This window comes from Cokeromyces recurvatus, assembly GCF_025118155.1.
Source record: "Cokeromyces recurvatus strain NRRL 2243 chromosome Unknown BX663scaffold_1, whole genome shotgun sequence".
NCBI classification, from domain to species: domain Eukaryota; kingdom Fungi; phylum Mucoromycota; class Mucoromycetes; order Mucorales; family Mucoraceae; genus Cokeromyces; species Cokeromyces recurvatus.
The window spans coordinates 99-18,310 of NW_026251387.1; the positions used below are offsets into that span (position 1 = coordinate 99).

The window sequence follows — 18,212 nt, forward strand, 5'->3', positions numbered from 1 at the left end:
TTCTAAGGCTGTTATTTATGCTGATCCTGACAATCTTATTCAAATCATTTCAGCTTCCTCAATATTTAAACATCAAGAGCAATTTGAGCCTATTACATCAGTTGCAGGAAATTGTAAAACAGGACAGGTAATTATTATAATGATATACCCTTCTTCTCTCCTTAACTCAAACACAAATAGATTGCTATATCCTATCAATGTCAAATAGCTATTTTAAAGCCACATAAGCATTGCTGGGGACTCGATTCAATTTTAACTACTTCCGACTTGATAAACTGTCTGGATTGGAGTGTGAATAGTAAAGTGTAAATATACTCTGCTTATTGATAATTAATCTTTTATTTTATTAGATACTCTATTAAGTGCAGGAAAGGAGGTTACAATATGGAATTTAGACACAGAAGAAAATATATGGAAAGCTGTATTTACCAAAAAATTAGCAATAGATATAATTTTGGCTAAATTTGATCCACAATCTAGTGTATTTGCAACAGTTGGAAAGGTACATAAAATTCATAAAAAAAAAAAAAAAAAAAACTAAAAACTGACCCTAATTTAAGTTTGATCGCTTAGTGACAATATGGTATCAGAAGAATCTTACAGAAACATTAGATTATGATTTTACATTTATCTCACATCCTAAATATGTCACTTATTTTACCTGGAGACGATTACCACCAAAAAGTCACTCCGAAGATCGTACATTATTCACGATGGCTCGTGATGGTATTGGTCGCTTCTGGAGTCCAACTGATTTAAATCAATCTCATTTACTTTACATGTGTGCTGTAATTGACTCAAAACAATCTCTAGTCACAAATGATACTAATTTAAATCAAGCAAATGACCATTTTCTACCTATTCATTATATTGGCTGTGATGAGCTTTCAAATGCTGTACATGCACAATTTAGGTCTCATTCAAAGCATGAACGATTTGACCAACGTGTAGAGCGTATTCGTGACCGTATACGAGAGACTCCCGATTTATTGTTTCGAATCAAAGCAGATGGTTCACTTATTCTTTGGGGAGTCCAGCATTTAAATTCAATTCCAAGAAGAATTCCAAGAGTATTTGTTGTACTGCGTGTAGACAAAGCAATCGATCCTTTAGATGTGATTTACTTTTTAAGCCCTACACATATTATGCATGACTATTTACATATCCAGTCTTCATGTAAGTTACACAATTTGATTTCATTTATAAAATGCTGATTCTTTCAGATAGCTACAATAAAACCAATAGAACTATCATTGATAGCACGAAATTTACATGGACAGCTAAGATGTTATAGTTTAAATTTAATTAATTTTTTGGATTCGACTTCCTTTTCTCCAAAGCTACATTTGAAATATACATGGCTAGGTCACCAGCACCCTATATCGAAGTTATATCAAACACAAAAAAACAGATTTAGTACAATTGGTATAGACGGACAAATTAATGTTTGGAAATACGAATTAAGAGAGGTAAAATAGATGTTCATCAATATTAAGATCATGTAAGCTAAGCACAATCGAATATGATAGACTTGTGGTAAAATGATGATTCAACTTCAACTTGACTGTTCATTATTTGTAAAATGTAAAAATGTATTAGCTGTGCCTGTAGATAAAGGTAAATATCTGATTATTCATTTTGAGTGCATATTAATAATGATCTATTTAAAGATAAATATTTGGCTGTTTATGATGGTAATCATGTAAAACTTTATGAATTTGATAAGCAAGATTGTCATTTGTATGATAGTCAAATATGCAAAAGCAATGATGATGCTATAAAAGAACTATCATCTTTACATGTTTATAATATGGAAGGACCCAAAAAATCCTTTTTACTATTTGGTATTTCCGCTACCAAAAAGAAAATCATAACATGGCATTTGATACCTTGTCATAATCACATAAATGTCACTTATAGGGGAACAAAAGTAATGCCATGGACCACAGAGCCAAGTTTGATTGAATCATCAAGTCAATGGGCTACCAACACAGCATCAAAGCTGCTTCATAGTTTAGCGTCAAATAAAAGATATGCATTGGCTATATTATTAGGTACAGATATTGTGCTCTATACTGTAAATACAGGAAGTACTATGATTGAGTGGCAGGTGTTATTTACGCTGGACACCTCATACATTGGTGAATTTATTTGTCAAGCCAAATATACATCCCAAATGGTAGCTTTAGTATCTGGGGAAGATAAAAAAACCTTGTCTATCTGGATGGGAATTAGAACTGATATTGCTCCCACTTGTGTTAAAGTATTCAAATTTGAGTAAGTGCTGCATTAAAATTTTGTAAAATAATATCCAGGACAAAAAAAAATTAATTAAATAGTGAGTCTATACGTGATATTGCATGGAATGTTACGTCAGACGCTCAATTTATTCTTGCTGTTGCTTTTTCCAAATCAATTAGTGTTTTTGGACAAAGAAGAATTAGTAATACTAACTTTGATGAAGATGTATGGGTTCGTTATACTACTTTTAACACTGATATGTAAGTTATTTTGCTTTTAAAGTTTTAATTTTTTCTAACCTATACATAATAGACAAGAGGATATTACCGCAATAACATGGGTTGATTGTGGTGTATTAACAGTAGCTGCTGGTAATCAATTACGATGTTATCTGAAATGGCTAACAAGCGAAGATGTAGTTACAAAATGTAAGTGTTATATATTTATATATATTAGTTTGGCTTTTATTTATGTGTATCTTTCTAGTTATTCAAAGGCCAAATAAAATAGAACCTATGTCAGGCATTTTCGATCTTTCCTATGAAATGAATGGCCCTTTACCGTTTTATCATCCTGATCATCTCATTCATTATATAATGTGGGGTAATATGGATATGGTCCATAGTGTGCTTATTACACTTTCAGACTTTTTTAAGCAATTTGTAGATGATGAAGATGACATCATTGATAGTATGCCTCTTGTCTCTTTTTCAAAAATGCTTAAGTTACAAAATGTAAGAAATATTTAGTCATTTTTTAAATGCTATCTCAACATATTTTATATAGAATCCGCTGAAAAAAACCTCACGAGAATATCAAGCATTATTTGAGGATAACACTTCTGAGCATAATCTTTCAATTGATGATCATAACTCGTAAGTTCAAAAAAAAAAAAAGTAAATATTCTTTAAACAATTATATTAGATATGATGACGATGATAGCTATAGTAGACCTTTGTCTATTAATGAAGCTAAAAATCTTACGCATGCACTAAAAAGGAAAGACTTAATTGGCCTAAATAAAACTGAAAAAGTTCGTTTGATAGCCATGATAGATACAATTATTGAGGTATAATGTATTCTTACATTGTTAATATGTCTCTAATATAATTTACTTTAGATAACTAATCAAGGTGAGTCATTAGATGAAAATGGCGCACGATTTACTGCCTTATTGGAAAACTATTTTAATTTATGCCGCTCGTTACCTGAGAACCAAAGACAGCCTAATCTCCAATCAAGAGATTTTGCATGGGCTTTACATAGTCAATCTCAAGACTTATTATTGGAAAAATGCATCAGACTTTGCGGCAATAAATTTGTTTGGGAAGATGCTCGATCTCTAGGTATCTTCTTATGGCTTCAAAAAATTGATGTTGTGGTAAGTTAGGCAGAACTATAGGAAACAAAATGGGTTATTTTTTTTTAATCTTTTATTTTTATTTTATTTTTATTTTATTTTTATTTTTTTACATCATTTAGAGAGAGCAAATGACAAATATTGCCCGAAATATTTATTTATCGAAAACAGAATTTAGAGACCCTGTGGATTGCACTTTATTTTATCTTGCATTACGTAAAAAAAAATTACTATTGGGATTATGGAACACAGCAACATATCATAAAGAGCAAGTAGTTATGAAAAAGTTTTTAGCTAATGACTTTGATGATCCTCGTTGGCAAAGAGCAGCAGCTAAAAATGCATTTGCATTGCTAGGAAAACAAAGATTTGGTATAATGAGTACAGTGTTTGATAATTATAATTAAGTTAATACTTTTATCATAGAATATGCTGCTGCGTTTTTTTATTAGCTGATAAGCTGAAGGATGCAGTTAATGTGATATTGAAGAATATAAAAGACTATCAACTTGCAATTGCAATATGTCGAGTTTATGAAGGTAATATACATTATATCATCTGTATACCTACATATAACATTTATTTTGTATAGGCGATCATAGTCCTCTTTTAAAAGAAATATTAGAAAACACTGTAATACCTATGGCTATCGAGTCTAACGATCGCTGGTTAGTTAGTATAGCATTTTGGCTACTTAATAAACAAAAAGATGCTGTCCGTGCCATGGTCGTTCCCTTATCACAGTTCATAGATTCGAATGTGGATACAATAACAGCAGATTCAGCAGCTATGGTTCACGATCCCAATGTATTTATACTATATCATTATCTTAAAAAAAGTCTGCATCAAGATCAAGGTTTAATTGTACCTTATAATATTGAGTACGATTTCTCTTTGAGAGTATCCCAATCCTATGAACAACTAGGATGTCCTTTATTAGCCCTACATATCTTGACAAATTTTTATATGAAACCACCAAAAGTTGATCTTCAAAAAGTCGCTTCCAAACCAGATAAAGCAGAGAATTTATTTGCATTATCACCAAATCATTCATACACAGCAGGACCCTCTAATAATAATAAATCAGCATATACATTTGATTTGTTCGATACTGATGATATCTTTGCAGATAACAAAAGGATATCCAATAAGATATTTGATAATAATTTATTTGTATCAAAAGAAAAAGCTGACGATATATTCAAAGAAAATAATGAAGATAGTTTGTTCCTGGCCAATAATAATAGTGTTAGAGATATGGTCATAGATTTCACTAATAAGGAGTACGATGGCTTAGACGGATATAGAGCAATGCTTGTAATTCGTATGCTACAGGTATAATATTAAAACTGTTTTAATATTGTGCCATTAACAATTTATATAGACATTTTTTCATGCTGCGTCTACATTTTATAATGAATCTGGAGAATCAATAAATACTCTTGAAGCCAGTCATCGTTCTCGTTTTTTAAAAAACCGACAAGCATTACTTGATTTAGGAGAATCAGTTAAAATTCCCTCTAAAATACTTTCAAAGCTGTTGATGGAAAAGAGTATAGAGACGGATGTTTTTCCGCTTTATTTATATATTTTATATGAAACTATTCCAAAAGATTTTGACGTACATCAATTCTTAAAATATTTTAAAGCTGGTTGCTTCGAAGTCAATGAAGTTGCACTTTTATCTCAAGAACTTGATTATTCAACTTGTATATTTATTGAAAACTGGACAAGGTAAGCCATAAAGCATAAATTTTAATAAAATCAGCTTATATTTTATCATATAGGAATGTTATTAAAACATTTCCTATTTGGAATGATTTACGTGCTCGCTATTGTAATCCTGAAACAGCTTCTTTTACTACTCGACAAATGGTATTGGCAACCTACATTAGTATTATTTTGATTACTCTTAAACAAAGACATTATGAAAGTTTATGGCCCTTACTTTGTCATTTTAAATTCTTTCTTGAAGCTATTGGTTCTAATGGCGGTGATGCTGCTCTCAGTAATTGCTTTGCTCAGTTATACAAAAATGATACAAAAATGGTATAATATTCTGATGAATATATTTAATCTTTGCTTTCTAAATTAAAAATATTTATACAGGTTGAAATGTCGATAGATGATTTTGAAAGCTTTTCAGATGGCAGCGTATTTGGATACGATATGAATGAAGAAATCTATAGACCTTTAATAGACTTTCAAGATAAATCATTAGGCGCTAATATATTGGAACTTGCCTCACTTAATTATGTTTTGTCCGCTATTGAGCATGCTATGCAATGTCAGGGAAGACATAATGGTTTAAGTGGTAAATTATTATAACCATAATATAGTTTATATATACTCACTTAGTTTTTATAGAAAAACTTTCTGAATTTATTTGGACTACATTACTTGATCCTATTGCTTACAGAACGCATAACTTGAAAGAAACTGTTATAGAGCAATTAGAATGCGATTTATCACGTAGTATGTATAAAAACTACTTTTAATAATCAGTAAATTAAACTATATATTACACAGGTCATGTTTTGAAGCAGTTGAAGACATTAAGACAAAAAAAATATTGGCGATCTATTAAAAGTTTGAGCTCATTTGATAGATTATTACCATTTGTAAATTCTAAAGTAAGTTTATAGTTGTCCATAGTATACAAAATTTTAAAATCAACCCTTTATAGCCTTTGAGTATGACAATAGATGATAATCAAGCAGATCATTTCCTTAATGTGTATCATTCAGCAAGCACAGTATATGCATTTTGTTTAAATTCAGTATGTGAAAGCATATGTGTAAAGAATAAGATTCTAATTTATTTACTTATTTATAGACTGTACAAGATAAAATGGCAATTTGTCTAAAAACGGAAATTCAAGAGATTGATTTATTAAAAGCAAATAATATCTCTAGTACAGTAGGTGTTTTTGTCATATTGTAAAAAAAAAATTAATTAATTTATATTTTATATAGTCATTAGCTAGAACAAGATCTATATCTTCGTTTGGCTTTGGTCAAGATCATCATATAGACAGTTATCCTGATACAGAAGATGATGTTTATTCATCAGATAAAGATCAAGAGTCAATAAATACAGCAAAGCATGTGCCACGAAAGCAATGTCTTGTACCCTCCTCTAAAGTTTCTAGCTCTTCAACTCCAATTATTTCCCCTAGTCGTATTATAACTGAAGACCAAAATGGTTTAAATATAGAACATCTTCATGATTCACTTAGAAAATCATTAGCAAAAGGATCAGATTATTCAAGAACAAGTCCAATGCCTATTGATAACTCTGAGCGTGAAAAAATGGTATATTATTGTAATAATAATAATAATAATAATTGGCTAACTTCTATTTGTAGATTTTGCTCAAACGAAATATTGCTGCTAGTTGTGCAGAGACCCATCCTAAATATCCATTTTGTAAGATGATCTACTGCTAATTATATATTGTGTATTAATGGTTAAATTATTAGATATTACAGGATGTGAGGTTAATAATAATGGGCCTAGCGCTATTTTATGGCAGTTTGGGCAAGAAAAAGAGATATCTAATTACTATGGTTGTCATGGAAAAGTTACAAAGTAAGTTGACCATTTATGATATAATTATAGATTTTATTAAATATCTATTTTAGAATACATTTTGATCAGTTTGGTCAAAAATTTGGTGCTGGTGACACCACAGGAAAGCTGTGTCTGTGGAGGTTTGATGCACATACGCATGCTAATAAACCATATTATGTAAGTTACGATATAATAGGCTTATTATAAAAAAATTAATTTCATTCTATAGGTCTTGGATTGTTATACGAAAGCAACTCGAGACTTTGCATTTATCAACTCTAGTAGTATAATAGCAACTGCTGGAACGTCTTCTGCAATGAGTAGAAAGTAAGTTATATATATACATATTTATATACAAACGATAATTTAACATGATTAAAAGACATGATCATGTTGTTTTATGGGATACTTTATTACCACCTTCTAAAGCTATGGTTTGTGGTAAGTTTTTAAATTTCTTAATTATTATTATTATTATTATTATTTGTAACCTTGTTGATTAGCTCTGCCTGGCCATGAGAATGGAGCATATGCAATTGCATACGAACCAAATAATCAATTATTATTTTCAGGCGGGAAACATGGAGAAATTGGTAAAATCCTATTTGATGTATATCTGCTCAGTTACTAACCATGTTTATAGTTATATCTGATATAAGACAACGCACAACTGCACATACTTTCTCAGCACATCATTCTAGAATTCGTTCTATTACAATTGATACAGAAAATAAATTGCTTGTAACAGGATCAGTAGATGGAGAGCTAAAGGTATATACGAAAAGCATTATTTTATTTTATTATAATATTTATTTTTATAGATATGGGATGCCAGTACATATAAACTTCAAAAATCATTCGATATTCAACCGAGAAATCGACTCCTTGCACCATCTTTTAATAGAATCCCTGTATGTAGACATGAAATAATGAAAAATTTAACTGCTAGCAAAACATATACATATACTTATACATATATATAGTTGAAAGCTTTTGGAGTAACTCAAATACAAATAATCAATGATGGTATTTATACATCTGGTCCAAGTGGTATTATCCAGTGTAAAAGATCTGTATTATAAAGTATGAAGTCTTTTAATTATAATTGTAAAATACAAGTATAATATTATGAGTAAGTATAGCTGAATATTTTCAATGCTTAATCATACCTTATATATGTATTTATACTTATTTATTAAATGTACTCTGTATATAGTGAAAAGGTTGATAGTGGTTACTAAAGTTTGATAATTACCATTATTTGAATTAATATGAGTAAAATAAAAATTGTTATATGGGTTATATTATTCAGAAAAAATAATCATGATAAAAGATTTCCATCATTATTTGTATAATGTGCTACGATATATATATCTAATTGACACCTATAAAAAGGTTCATAGTTTGATATTTTTATAATAGTTTGCTTTATAATAACAACAACAACAAAATTTTTGTATAATTATTCTTCAGCTATTCATGGGTAGTAAAGAAATATATACACTGTTATATACCCCTTCAGAGGCTATTGTTATGTATATATTTCTAAGCTTTATAATAACTGGATAAAATCAAATGAGTAAAAATTACCATTATCTACTTTTGTTCATATTAAAATAGTTGAATAATGAAAAGATGAAATGCTATGTAATTTTTATTCAATGAATTTAGAATATTAAATATCAAGAAATTTAGGACGAATGTAATTTTAGAAATAAAAAAGTTATATTAAATTAGTTATATAGCAGGAACAATATACACATATATGAATAAATCTGTATATTTATTTTTATTACGATTTAATAGAGCATATGCTAATGAGTTTTCATTTAGTGTTAAGAATAAGCCTTAATCTAAGTCAATAAGTTGGTAAGTATACAAAAATAAAAAGAAAATAAAGTATGTGTTTACCTGTTCATTCCATAAATCTAAAACTTAATTATAAATAACAATGTTTGTAATATATTATGAAAGTCTAGCTCTTTTAGATGATTCACCAGCTTCTTCATTATTAGGTCTCTTTTTTACATCTTCTTCATCTGAGCTTTCCTGTTGTATTCTATCTAACTGAATTCTAAAATCACGTGAAGTACTACGCTTCATATATTGCATAAAATCAACTCTTGACTTTCTACTCAGTTGAATTAAGTGCCGTTCAAATTGCTCAACAGCAAAGATCAAGTTAGGAATCATCTTTGATTCACGTTGTATTTTAGCTTTTCTTTTTATGTCTACTTCTTTTCTTTTATCTTTTTTTGATCGACGTTCAGTTAAATCTTGACTCTGTGATTGTCCATAGATTGTTAAAAATTTATACATTTTTTCGGTAATTTCTGTACCACATTTACTGATCACATTGATAAAATCAGGTGAAACATCTTGTACGAAATTAAGTTTCTACATGTATCTAATAAGTTATAAATGTCTTTAATGAAGATCATTCGACTTACATATTTCACAAGTGTATGTAGTGTTTTATATGCTTTAGCCAAAGTTTTAAAGAGGCTTTCAGCGTGAAAATCAGTTAATATAGATTTTACTAATTCACTCAGTATGTTCATGATAGAAATCAAACGCTGGCATAAGTCTTTTTCAAACTCTTTTGCTGTGTCATCAAAGGACCTTATAGAAGCTGCATAAAATTAGTGTAAATTATTACAAAATTAATTAGATCTTACCACAAATTTTTAATCTTCCTATACACCATGTAAGATCATCGAAAGAAGCATCTAAAAATTCAAAAACTTTGGAAGTTATTGCGGTGAAGGTTTTATGATTCACAATTTGATATTTGATTGGTGGCTGTTCCAGCTGCGACTCTTCCTGAAGTACTTCCAGATCGCCTGTAAATTGATGGATATCTTCACAAATGTCTTGAATTGTGTCAAATTTACCTGTCATACCACTAAGCTGGATCAACAATGCCATAATGTCCTTTGCTAAACCTACTTCTTCCATCGGTCGCTCTTTTGCCAAGCAATTCAACCAATCCATAATTGAACAGGCGTGTTTGAGGAAATCATTATCTTTCTTTTCTAATTTCGTGCATAGAAAAGCAATTATACGTATGACATTAGAAGCCTCTTTATAGATTGGTGTACGCCCTGATAGATATTTGAGCACAACCTCTTTAAGTTGCATATTGACATTTGTAATAACAGAGTTTTTAGTGATGACACTGGTACTCATATCTGGCGAGAGTTGTCTAAGGAATTCAATTAATCGGTCAGGCCATATATGACTGACAATATCCATGATTGATAGAACCGACGTAGCAATAGAGCCTAAGACTGAGGATGTTTTTTTGGTAGTACTAGCTTGTTGATTTGCATATATACTATCGGAGTCTTCATGTACAAGTATGGATATATAAGTTCTACAGATATCTACGCTACTATTAAAACATTCATTATCTTGATGACAATAAGGATCATTAATAGCCTATAATTAAAAAAAAAAAAAAAAAAAAAAAAAAAAAAAAAAAAAAGAGTTAAAATTATATTATCTCTACTTGACTTGAACATACAAGTTTTAAACTATTGCAGGTATTTGTTACAATAAAATGTGCAAAATCAATATCAGAACGAAGACTATGCATAATTTCGTCATTTGATGAAAAGACTGCTTGAAAAATTTTAGAAGCAAACCCTAAACTTATAGAGGATTTGACTGTAAAATTTGTATTTTTTTTTCCCTTTTCGTTTGTTGAGATGTCTTTTAAAATCCCAATCAATATCTTTCGTTTTTTAAATAATGCTAGTAACTTCTCAGATGAATCGTGGGTGATACCATAATTTAAAAAGACATATTCCATTGAAGTCTATGCAACCAACTTTCAGTAAAATTTATATAATTATATTATAGTCATATTTACCTCATAAATGCCTAACAAAAGATTAGCATATAAATTATTTTTTAAACCTAGATTTGTAGCCATATCAAAATTAGCTGCTTTATCAAGTTCAAAATCTTCTAAATTGGCCTTCAAGAGTCGATCAATAAATGATTGCATATGATTTTTAAACTGGATTATTCTGTCATCAGTAATAGTATTAGCTTCAGTACTTGATATCACTTCAAGAGTCTTTATAATATTTCCCAATAAAACATATATAGGCTCTATTAATTTGGGGTAACCACCAGTACTAGCGTTTTCCACAGCAGTTTCTAACTTGATTGGATTAATGATATTTGTATCTTTTTCATAACTTTTCATAAACTTTTAAAATAGATTAGTAAATTTGATATCATATATAATGCTACATTACTTGTGTATAAAGTGAATTAAATATATCAGGAGCAAAGTGGGAATGTCCTTCGCTTAATGAGCCCAAACCAGTATAAACATACGACCTAATTTCATATTGTTGACTAAAACATCTTCTCAATAATCCTATAATAATACGAGTTACATATACATATACACATATTAATTAACTATTTAATATTACCGAGAATTTCAAAAGCAATGCCCTGTGCAACTAAAGACTCCTGTTGGTCAATCTCTGTTAACTGTTCATTAAGTATATTTAAAAAGCCTCTAACCGCCATTTGACGACCATCCAAATCCCTATTATTAATGATTAATTTATGTGCTCTTTTTTTTTCTTCTTCTAAAGTTTGTTTACTTTGCAAATAGACTCTTTCGTAAAACCAGAATTAATCCCTCTTGAAATTGCTTGTTTGTTGTTAAAAGTGGTTGTATTGCATTTAATAAATGTTCTGCAATTGATAAAGGTAAAAATGAAAGAATATCAAGAATATCTTTAATCTAAAAAAAAAAAAAAAAAAAAAAAAAAAAAAATGAGAGATAAAGGAATAAAGTAACTTTTTTTTTTTTTTAAAAAAAAAAAAAAAAAGACATTTACATTATTAACATATTTTTCAACAGTTTCTGGATATTTTCTTATAATTTTAGCAAGTAATTTCAAGAAATTAGTAGCACTATTAGCTCTTGATACAATTCGAGATGTCATTTGCTCTAATATTTCACTTCTAATAATGTCATGATATTTGAAAAGTCTTAGTAGAATATTGATACCTAGCTGTGCAACTTGTTCTATAGGATCATTCTCTTCTATTTGACTACTTCTTAACTTAGCATAATCTATATATGTATATATATATTTGTAGATTATAAGTATAAGAGGTAAAATGATACTTGTATAAAAACTCACTCTCATTACTCATAAAAAGATTTCCTGTATTAGAAGCTGTATCAATCAAAATGGTTGCCAATTGACAAAGCGTCTGAATGACTTGGTCCCAACCAGCTGTAGCTGATTTTTCAGCAACATCCAATAAAGCCTGTCCATATCTATTTGCTTCCAAAGGAAAGTATTCTGAAATCCAGAGACATCTTTTCTGAAGTTTTTCATTATCTTTATAAACTGATATAATTGACGATTTCAGGAAATCAAAGATTGTATCTTGAAGACGATGAATTCTTGCAGCTGTTAATAAGCAAGCAACTTCAAATAATTTAAGTGGGCCAGATTTTTTGTTTTTTAATAGTTTAAATAATTCATTTCCCAAGTCTTGATCTTGTTTTAAAGCAAAAGATAAATGCAACATGACGGTTCCTTCTACACGGCTTGTATCATTTCCAGAAACGTGATTGAAATAATTAAAAATGCCTTCAAGCGCTAATCGCTTATAACCCTTTTGTACGGCACAGATTAGATTTAGTGAAAAAAAAAAGAAAAAAAAAACTACTAAAAAATTATGATTCATTACCTTCTTAGATATGAGAAGTAATTGCCATATAAAAGGAGGCACTTCTTCTATATCTATATCTGATATTCTCCTACAGATTATTATTATTATTATTATTATTATTATTAATCGCTATTCTATATAAAAAAAATACTGTACTTTAACATTTGCTTTAAAGCTATTTCTAATTGGTGATTCGACAGCTCCATATCATTAAGGGCAGATGACATACTAACAATGATCTGAGAATGCCATTTACCCTCAAATAAATTATCAAATAAATCGCTTATTGCATTATACTCATTAGCTGCAGTTAGAACATTCCAAATTTTTGTTAAAATATCCAATAAACGAAGTTGAATTGGTTTATTTTGGTTAATTGTATCTATGATCATTTTACAGGCTGCTTTTAACATAGACACTGATAATAATTCGATCTAAGATTAATAAAAAATATGAATATTTGACAGGACATAGTTTATCAGATATTTACTTCGGGTGAAATTAAATTAACAACAGATGAAGCTTGCTTTGCTTTTTCAAGTTTATCTTTATCTTCTGTGCCCAACCTATTTACAGTTTAATAAAAGTGCTGTATATCTTTGTAAAAATGGCTTATTACCATTCAATAACACATGATATAATTAAAAATCGACGTCGGAGACACTGTTGTCCTCCTTCTATGGGTGAGCCTTTAACACTAATTTAGTAAATTAATCAAAACAATAATGCTTAGGTTACAAATACCTAAAATGATAGCACGAAGTAATAAAGTTGTGTCAACATCATTCAAGGCATAGTAATCGTCTAATTTATATTTAACAAGACAAGTAATCTAAATATTGAATGAGATTCAAAGAAGCTTATACATAAAATTAACATTTTACTTCATCCTCTGTTTGATCATTTAAGTATTCAATAAGGCGCTCCTTATTTGCTAGTTTGCTTAACTTGAATATTTCCTTATCCATTATAAATCAAAAAAGGAAAAAAGAAATAAGTACTGCGCGTAAAAAAAAAAAAAAAAAAAAAAAAAAAAAAAAAAAAGGATACGCGTGCTATTCAACTTTGCTGTAACTTAAAATTTGGACTTTCTTTTTTTCAGATGGGATAGGAAGAGAAAATACATATAAAGTCATCTTGAACACAGTGCTTGAAATACATACAATTTAGTAGGATCTACGACCTTTAGCTTAAAGGTAATGTTACGCCATAAACAAGAGTGTAAATTTTCTTTCGTTCTTAATATGGCTGTCTATGGTATTTAATGTGTTAAAAACGTTAGCTTTTATAAAAAAAAATCAAGCTAGACTCTTCCTTCGGATAGCTTCCAAATCGCTGAATTAAGAAGTTCATATATTCCTACAATATCGGCAGAAAGAGCTAGTATAATTATATTATTTAAGCTTTTATTTTGCCTGTATACGATTAAATTCTGAGTCTGAGTTTTATTATTAAATTTTTTGGCAATGAGCATGTAGCGACGAAATAAATGCGCAATATTGCCCGAGCCAGTTACAGAGGGGAAATAAGGATAAAAACTTTCCTAAAGGACAAGAATGGAAAAAAAAGAAAACGAGAAGGAAAAAGAAAAGAGCAGTTTTTTTTTTGGAATTAAGAGAAAACATGAGGAGGATAAAGCGAAAAAGGTGAGAAGAAATAATTTAAATACAAATCAGACCAAAGTGACTGGGAAGACACACACTATTACTTGGACAGCCAATTCAACAGCTTGAGACCAGGATCGACAGGATTTAGGAGGAAATTCATAATGAAAGTAGTAATTTTGTTTATGTAGAATTGTACAAAGAATAGGCCATAAAGTATACCAGCTCGTACAATCAGAAGGACGATGAGGTTTATGTAGTGGAAGCAAGTTGAGGAGGAACGAGATGGGATCTTCGACTGAAGTAGGTATGTAGAGACGATTATGTACATGTAAGCACTCAATAGCATGTCGCCGGCTCCAATTATGAGACGGATGAAAGATACATTCTTTAGGTTTACCACCTGGTAGCCAGCCAAGTCGCCATCGAAGCACTCGGCTACGTTCTGAGGTAGTCATTGGTAAGTAAAGGATGGGATCCAATTCAAGAGTGGGGTGTGAGGAAGACAATAGGAGGGAGTTAGTATCTTGACGAAGGTTTTGAAATTGATTATCTAGAAACTTAGCACGAAGAGTGTAGAATTGTTTTCGGTCGAGCGTTGAGATGATTGGTGAGCATAGGTGTTTCCACGATGTAGTTTGAGCCAATTTATACCAGTGGGAATGACTATTTGGGAACTGAACATGAGTCAAAAGATGGGGATAAGAAGAGTATCTGCTAGTAATTGAGAGGTTCGAAAGAGGTATTGCGCTTGGAGGACTGTAATACGGGTCTTCATGGATGGTAGGTTGACAAAATGAAGCATGACTTTCGCCGAGGACTGCGAGTGACCACCAAAGATACGTCGAATGCATGAATTTTGAAAGGTATCTAGTTCTTTGGTAAGTTTAACAGAGAGAAGACTTTCGCCTGTATACAGTATTTCTACTTTAAAGAAAAAAGTTTCTCAATAGACATAGTTATTTATTTTTAATTACCAAGAAAAAAAAAATCTTCATTGGTGAAGGATGGCTTAATATGAATATTAACCAGTTTGTAGGACATTAATAAAAAACTACTATATCAACTTCTTAAAGAGACATTTATGTAGTATTAATACGAGTAATATAAGAGAAAGGAATAGTTAATCATCCTTTAAGAAAACACATACTTATTATTTCTAAAAATATATATATAAATATATATATGCTTCTTTGATAATGATGTCAATGGTCGAATAAGCACTTGCAGAGCGTATTATTTAGAATTTTTAAATAACATAATAGTAGCTATTCGTTACTAGTAAAAGACTACAAAGATTCTCTCTCATTACAGATAATCAAATTATCTATAGTTCTCATGAAATTTATGAGCTAATTTCTTCTTGTAGTTACAAGTGTATATATTCATCATTTTTGAATTCTTACAGTCCAAGTTTAAACTCTGTATAAGAAGAAACAAAATAACAGATAAAGATAAATCTATACCAAAAATTATGGGAACTGTAAAAGATATATACTGGCTGCTGACTGTAAAGAATGAATAGAACATGTGGTGGTATCCTTTATTAAAAGAGATTTAAAATATGGAAAAAGCTATTTTGAATAGTAGCTACTGTTTTTCCTTTCCATAAATTTTTTTTTGTAGTCACTTGATATATTGCTTTCAGAAAATTAGTCAAAAAAGAATTAGACAAATTATATTCCAGTTACCATTAACTGAGTAAATATAAAAAACTATTTAAGCCCTTGTTAATCCTTGTCAATGGCTGTAAATTCATTAGTCAAACTAACTGAACTTAATTTTAATGACCGACAAAAAAAGAGGAGTTAACAAATAAAATAAAATAAAAAAAAAATAAACCAGTAAACTGCGCCAGGTTTTCTTTTTATATCTTTTAACTTCAAACGTATATAAAAAACTAAAAAAAAAGGAGATCGTTTTTAGTATATACATGAATTCTACCCAATCCCAGGCCTCTACCAATCCTAAACCCGTCTTGCATGGTGTAAAAATTAAACAAAGAAAAGTAAGTTCTTCAGGATGAATAGTATTATAATAAAGTCATAAACTAAAATTTTCTCCACAGGGTGTCCAAAAAGCCAACGCTAAACACGAGCCTGAGAGTAAGTTTTAAGATTAAGATTAATAACAAGTTAGAAGCTAATGGTATGTTTAGTTTTTAGGGATCAATTACTTGCTCATTTGAAAACAATTGAAGAGGGTGATTTTGAAGCTATTTCTACTAAACTTGACATTCTTGGAAATACACTTGAATATCGTAAATACGGTGATTCTTTATTTGAAATTCTTATTACTGGTGGTATTTTAGGTATGTAATCTAGAAAAAAAAAAAGAAAAAGAAAAAGATTAATGTAAATTAATTTCTTTTTAGAAACTGGAGGAAATATTGATGATGACGCTGAACGAAGCCCTTTTTGCATTTTTGCAGCACAAGATGAAACCTCCATGATTAAGAAATACGTTGAAGTTTTTAATAAATTAATTCGTCGTTATAAATATTTGCAGAGAATCTTACGAGAAACACTTGAGAATCTTTTGCAATTCGTCAACAAATGGCAAGCTGAAGAGAATTCCAAATTGGCCAAAGCTACTGGTCTTTTTATCTGTAATCAACTTACACCTGCTTCTGTTCTGAAAGTCTTGTTTCAGGACTATTTAATGAAGGATGGCTATTCTTTGGCTTTTACCACTACTGTTTTCCGTACCGTGATGCGTGAGCAAAGCATCGAACAATTAGGTCGTGCTTTGACCAGTGAAGGTTTAAACTCTCGTATTCTTGATTTCTTCCCACCTAATAAGCGAGATGAAGATTGTCTTATTCGACATTTTGAAGCAGAGGATATGAAAGAATTTGTTGAATACTATCGCAAGAATAAGAAAAACTCTATCAAGAACACCCTTTTAAATGAGCTATCCGAGCTTGTTCAAGGTGAAGCTTCTAATGCTGAAGTGATTAGTTTTATTAAAACAAATATGAATGAAGGAGGACTTACTGAATCTGACGTAATTCCTATCATTTGGCAATCTATGATGAATACTGTTGATATGATGAGTCGTTCTGATCAAATTGAATCTCAAGTCTTACGTGCTATTGGACAATGGACTAAAATTCTAGAAGAATTCTGTAGCTCTCCCAAGACTGAAATTGTTTTGCTTCAAAAAGTTCAAGCTAGTTGTTATGAAGATGTCAAACTTACAAAGTATTTCCGTCGTATCATTCAAACACTTTATAAAAATGATGTTTTATCAGATAACGCAATTCTTTATTGGAATGACAGAGCACATCTCACTCAAGGAAAGACTCTCTTCTTGAAACAATTGGAGCCCTTTGTAAATTGGTTGAGAGATAATGATGATAGTAGTGATGAAGATTCAGATTAATTTTTATATTGATAAATAAAATAGTGTTTATATATTTATATAAATTGGATATGGTTATTATGTAAACGTCTTTTTCTTAATTCTAACGAAAATAAATAAATAAAGTTAACTTGTATCAATGCATGCCATTGACTGTGCAGTCGACTTTAACCAAACCAACGCCACAAGTATCATTCTCTTGTAGTTTTATGAAAGATGGTAAAATAGATTTAATGACTCTGGAAGAGGATTCTTTTTTTTTTTTTTTTTTTTTTTTTTTGGAATGTTTGCTCCAACAGTCGACTCTCAAGGTAGTCAATTTCTGAAGATTCTGAAAGTTGCTAAAAGAGTAGT

At 30.0% G+C, this 18,212-nt stretch overlaps 7 protein-coding genes across 7 annotated transcripts; 5 read left to right on the forward strand and 2 right to left on the reverse strand.

The window, feature by feature from the left end:
- Positions 1–451: 451 nt before the first annotated feature.
- BX663DRAFT_205 (uncharacterized protein) lies at positions 452–1,348 on the forward strand. Its single transcript, XM_051521759.1, has 2 exons — positions 452–502; positions 574–1,348. The coding sequence occupies exon 2, from the start codon at positions 714–716 to the stop codon at positions 1,212–1,214; it is 501 nt and encodes a 166-aa protein (XP_051387412.1). The 5' UTR covers positions 452–502; positions 574–713; the 3' UTR covers positions 1,215–1,348.
- Positions 1,349–1,810: 462 nt separating this feature from the next.
- BX663DRAFT_528298 (RAVE protein 1 C terminal-domain-containing protein) lies at positions 1,811–6,099 on the forward strand (the record flags this gene model as incomplete). The annotated part of the gene is made up of 14 exons (XM_051530148.1): positions 1,811–2,277; positions 2,340–2,501; positions 2,554–2,669; positions 2,728–2,975; positions 3,028–3,116; positions 3,166–3,310; positions 3,362–3,622; positions 3,724–3,973; positions 4,054–4,140; positions 4,194–4,936; positions 4,986–5,310; positions 5,370–5,650; positions 5,711–5,915; positions 5,960–6,099. The coding sequence occupies 14 exons, from the start codon at positions 1,811–1,813 to the stop codon at positions 6,097–6,099; spliced, it is 3,519 nt and encodes a 1,172-aa protein (XP_051387413.1).
- Positions 6,100–6,296: 197 nt separating this feature from the next.
- On the forward strand, positions 6,297–7,049 carry BX663DRAFT_528299 (uncharacterized protein; the record flags this gene model as incomplete). Its single annotated transcript, XM_051530149.1, has 4 exons — positions 6,297–6,380; positions 6,437–6,520; positions 6,577–6,915; positions 6,969–7,049. 4 exons carry the CDS (start codon positions 6,297–6,299, stop codon positions 7,047–7,049), a joined length of 588 nt encoding a protein of 195 aa, XP_051387414.1.
- Positions 7,050–7,676: 627 nt separating this feature from the next.
- Positions 7,677–8,164, forward strand: BX663DRAFT_233 (uncharacterized protein). Its single transcript, XM_051521823.1, has one exon. It carries the CDS (start codon positions 7,807–7,809, stop codon positions 8,101–8,103), a length of 297 nt encoding a protein of 98 aa, XP_051387415.1. The 5' UTR covers positions 7,677–7,806; the 3' UTR covers positions 8,104–8,164.
- Positions 8,165–9,138: 974 nt separating this feature from the next.
- On the reverse strand, positions 9,139–11,389 carry BX663DRAFT_424846 (FANCI solenoid 4-domain-containing protein; the record flags this gene model as incomplete). The annotated part of the gene is made up of 5 exons (XM_051522457.1): positions 9,139–9,570; positions 9,624–9,805; positions 9,855–10,614; positions 10,700–10,993; positions 11,048–11,389. The coding sequence occupies 5 exons, from the start codon at positions 11,387–11,389 to the stop codon at positions 9,139–9,141; spliced, it is 2,010 nt and encodes a 669-aa protein (XP_051387416.1).
- Positions 11,390–11,797: 408 nt separating this feature from the next.
- BX663DRAFT_528300 (FANCI solenoid 2-domain-containing protein) lies at positions 11,798–13,859 on the reverse strand (the record flags this gene model as incomplete). Its single annotated transcript, XM_051530150.1, has 7 exons — positions 11,798–11,944; positions 12,042–12,280; positions 12,351–12,766; positions 13,048–13,325; positions 13,382–13,446; positions 13,636–13,723; positions 13,776–13,859. 7 exons carry the CDS (start codon positions 13,857–13,859, stop codon positions 11,798–11,800), a joined length of 1,317 nt encoding a protein of 438 aa, XP_051387417.1.
- A 2,489-nt stretch (positions 13,860–16,348) lies between these two features.
- BX663DRAFT_490913 (armadillo-type protein) lies at positions 16,349–18,035 on the forward strand. The gene is made up of 4 exons (XM_051524981.1): positions 16,349–16,503; positions 16,564–16,600; positions 16,654–16,806; positions 16,870–18,035. Exons 1-4 carry the CDS (start codon positions 16,429–16,431, stop codon positions 17,877–17,879), a joined length of 1,275 nt encoding a protein of 424 aa, XP_051387418.1. The 5' UTR covers positions 16,349–16,428; the 3' UTR covers positions 17,880–18,035.
- The last annotated feature ends 177 nt before the right edge of the window (positions 18,036–18,212 follow it).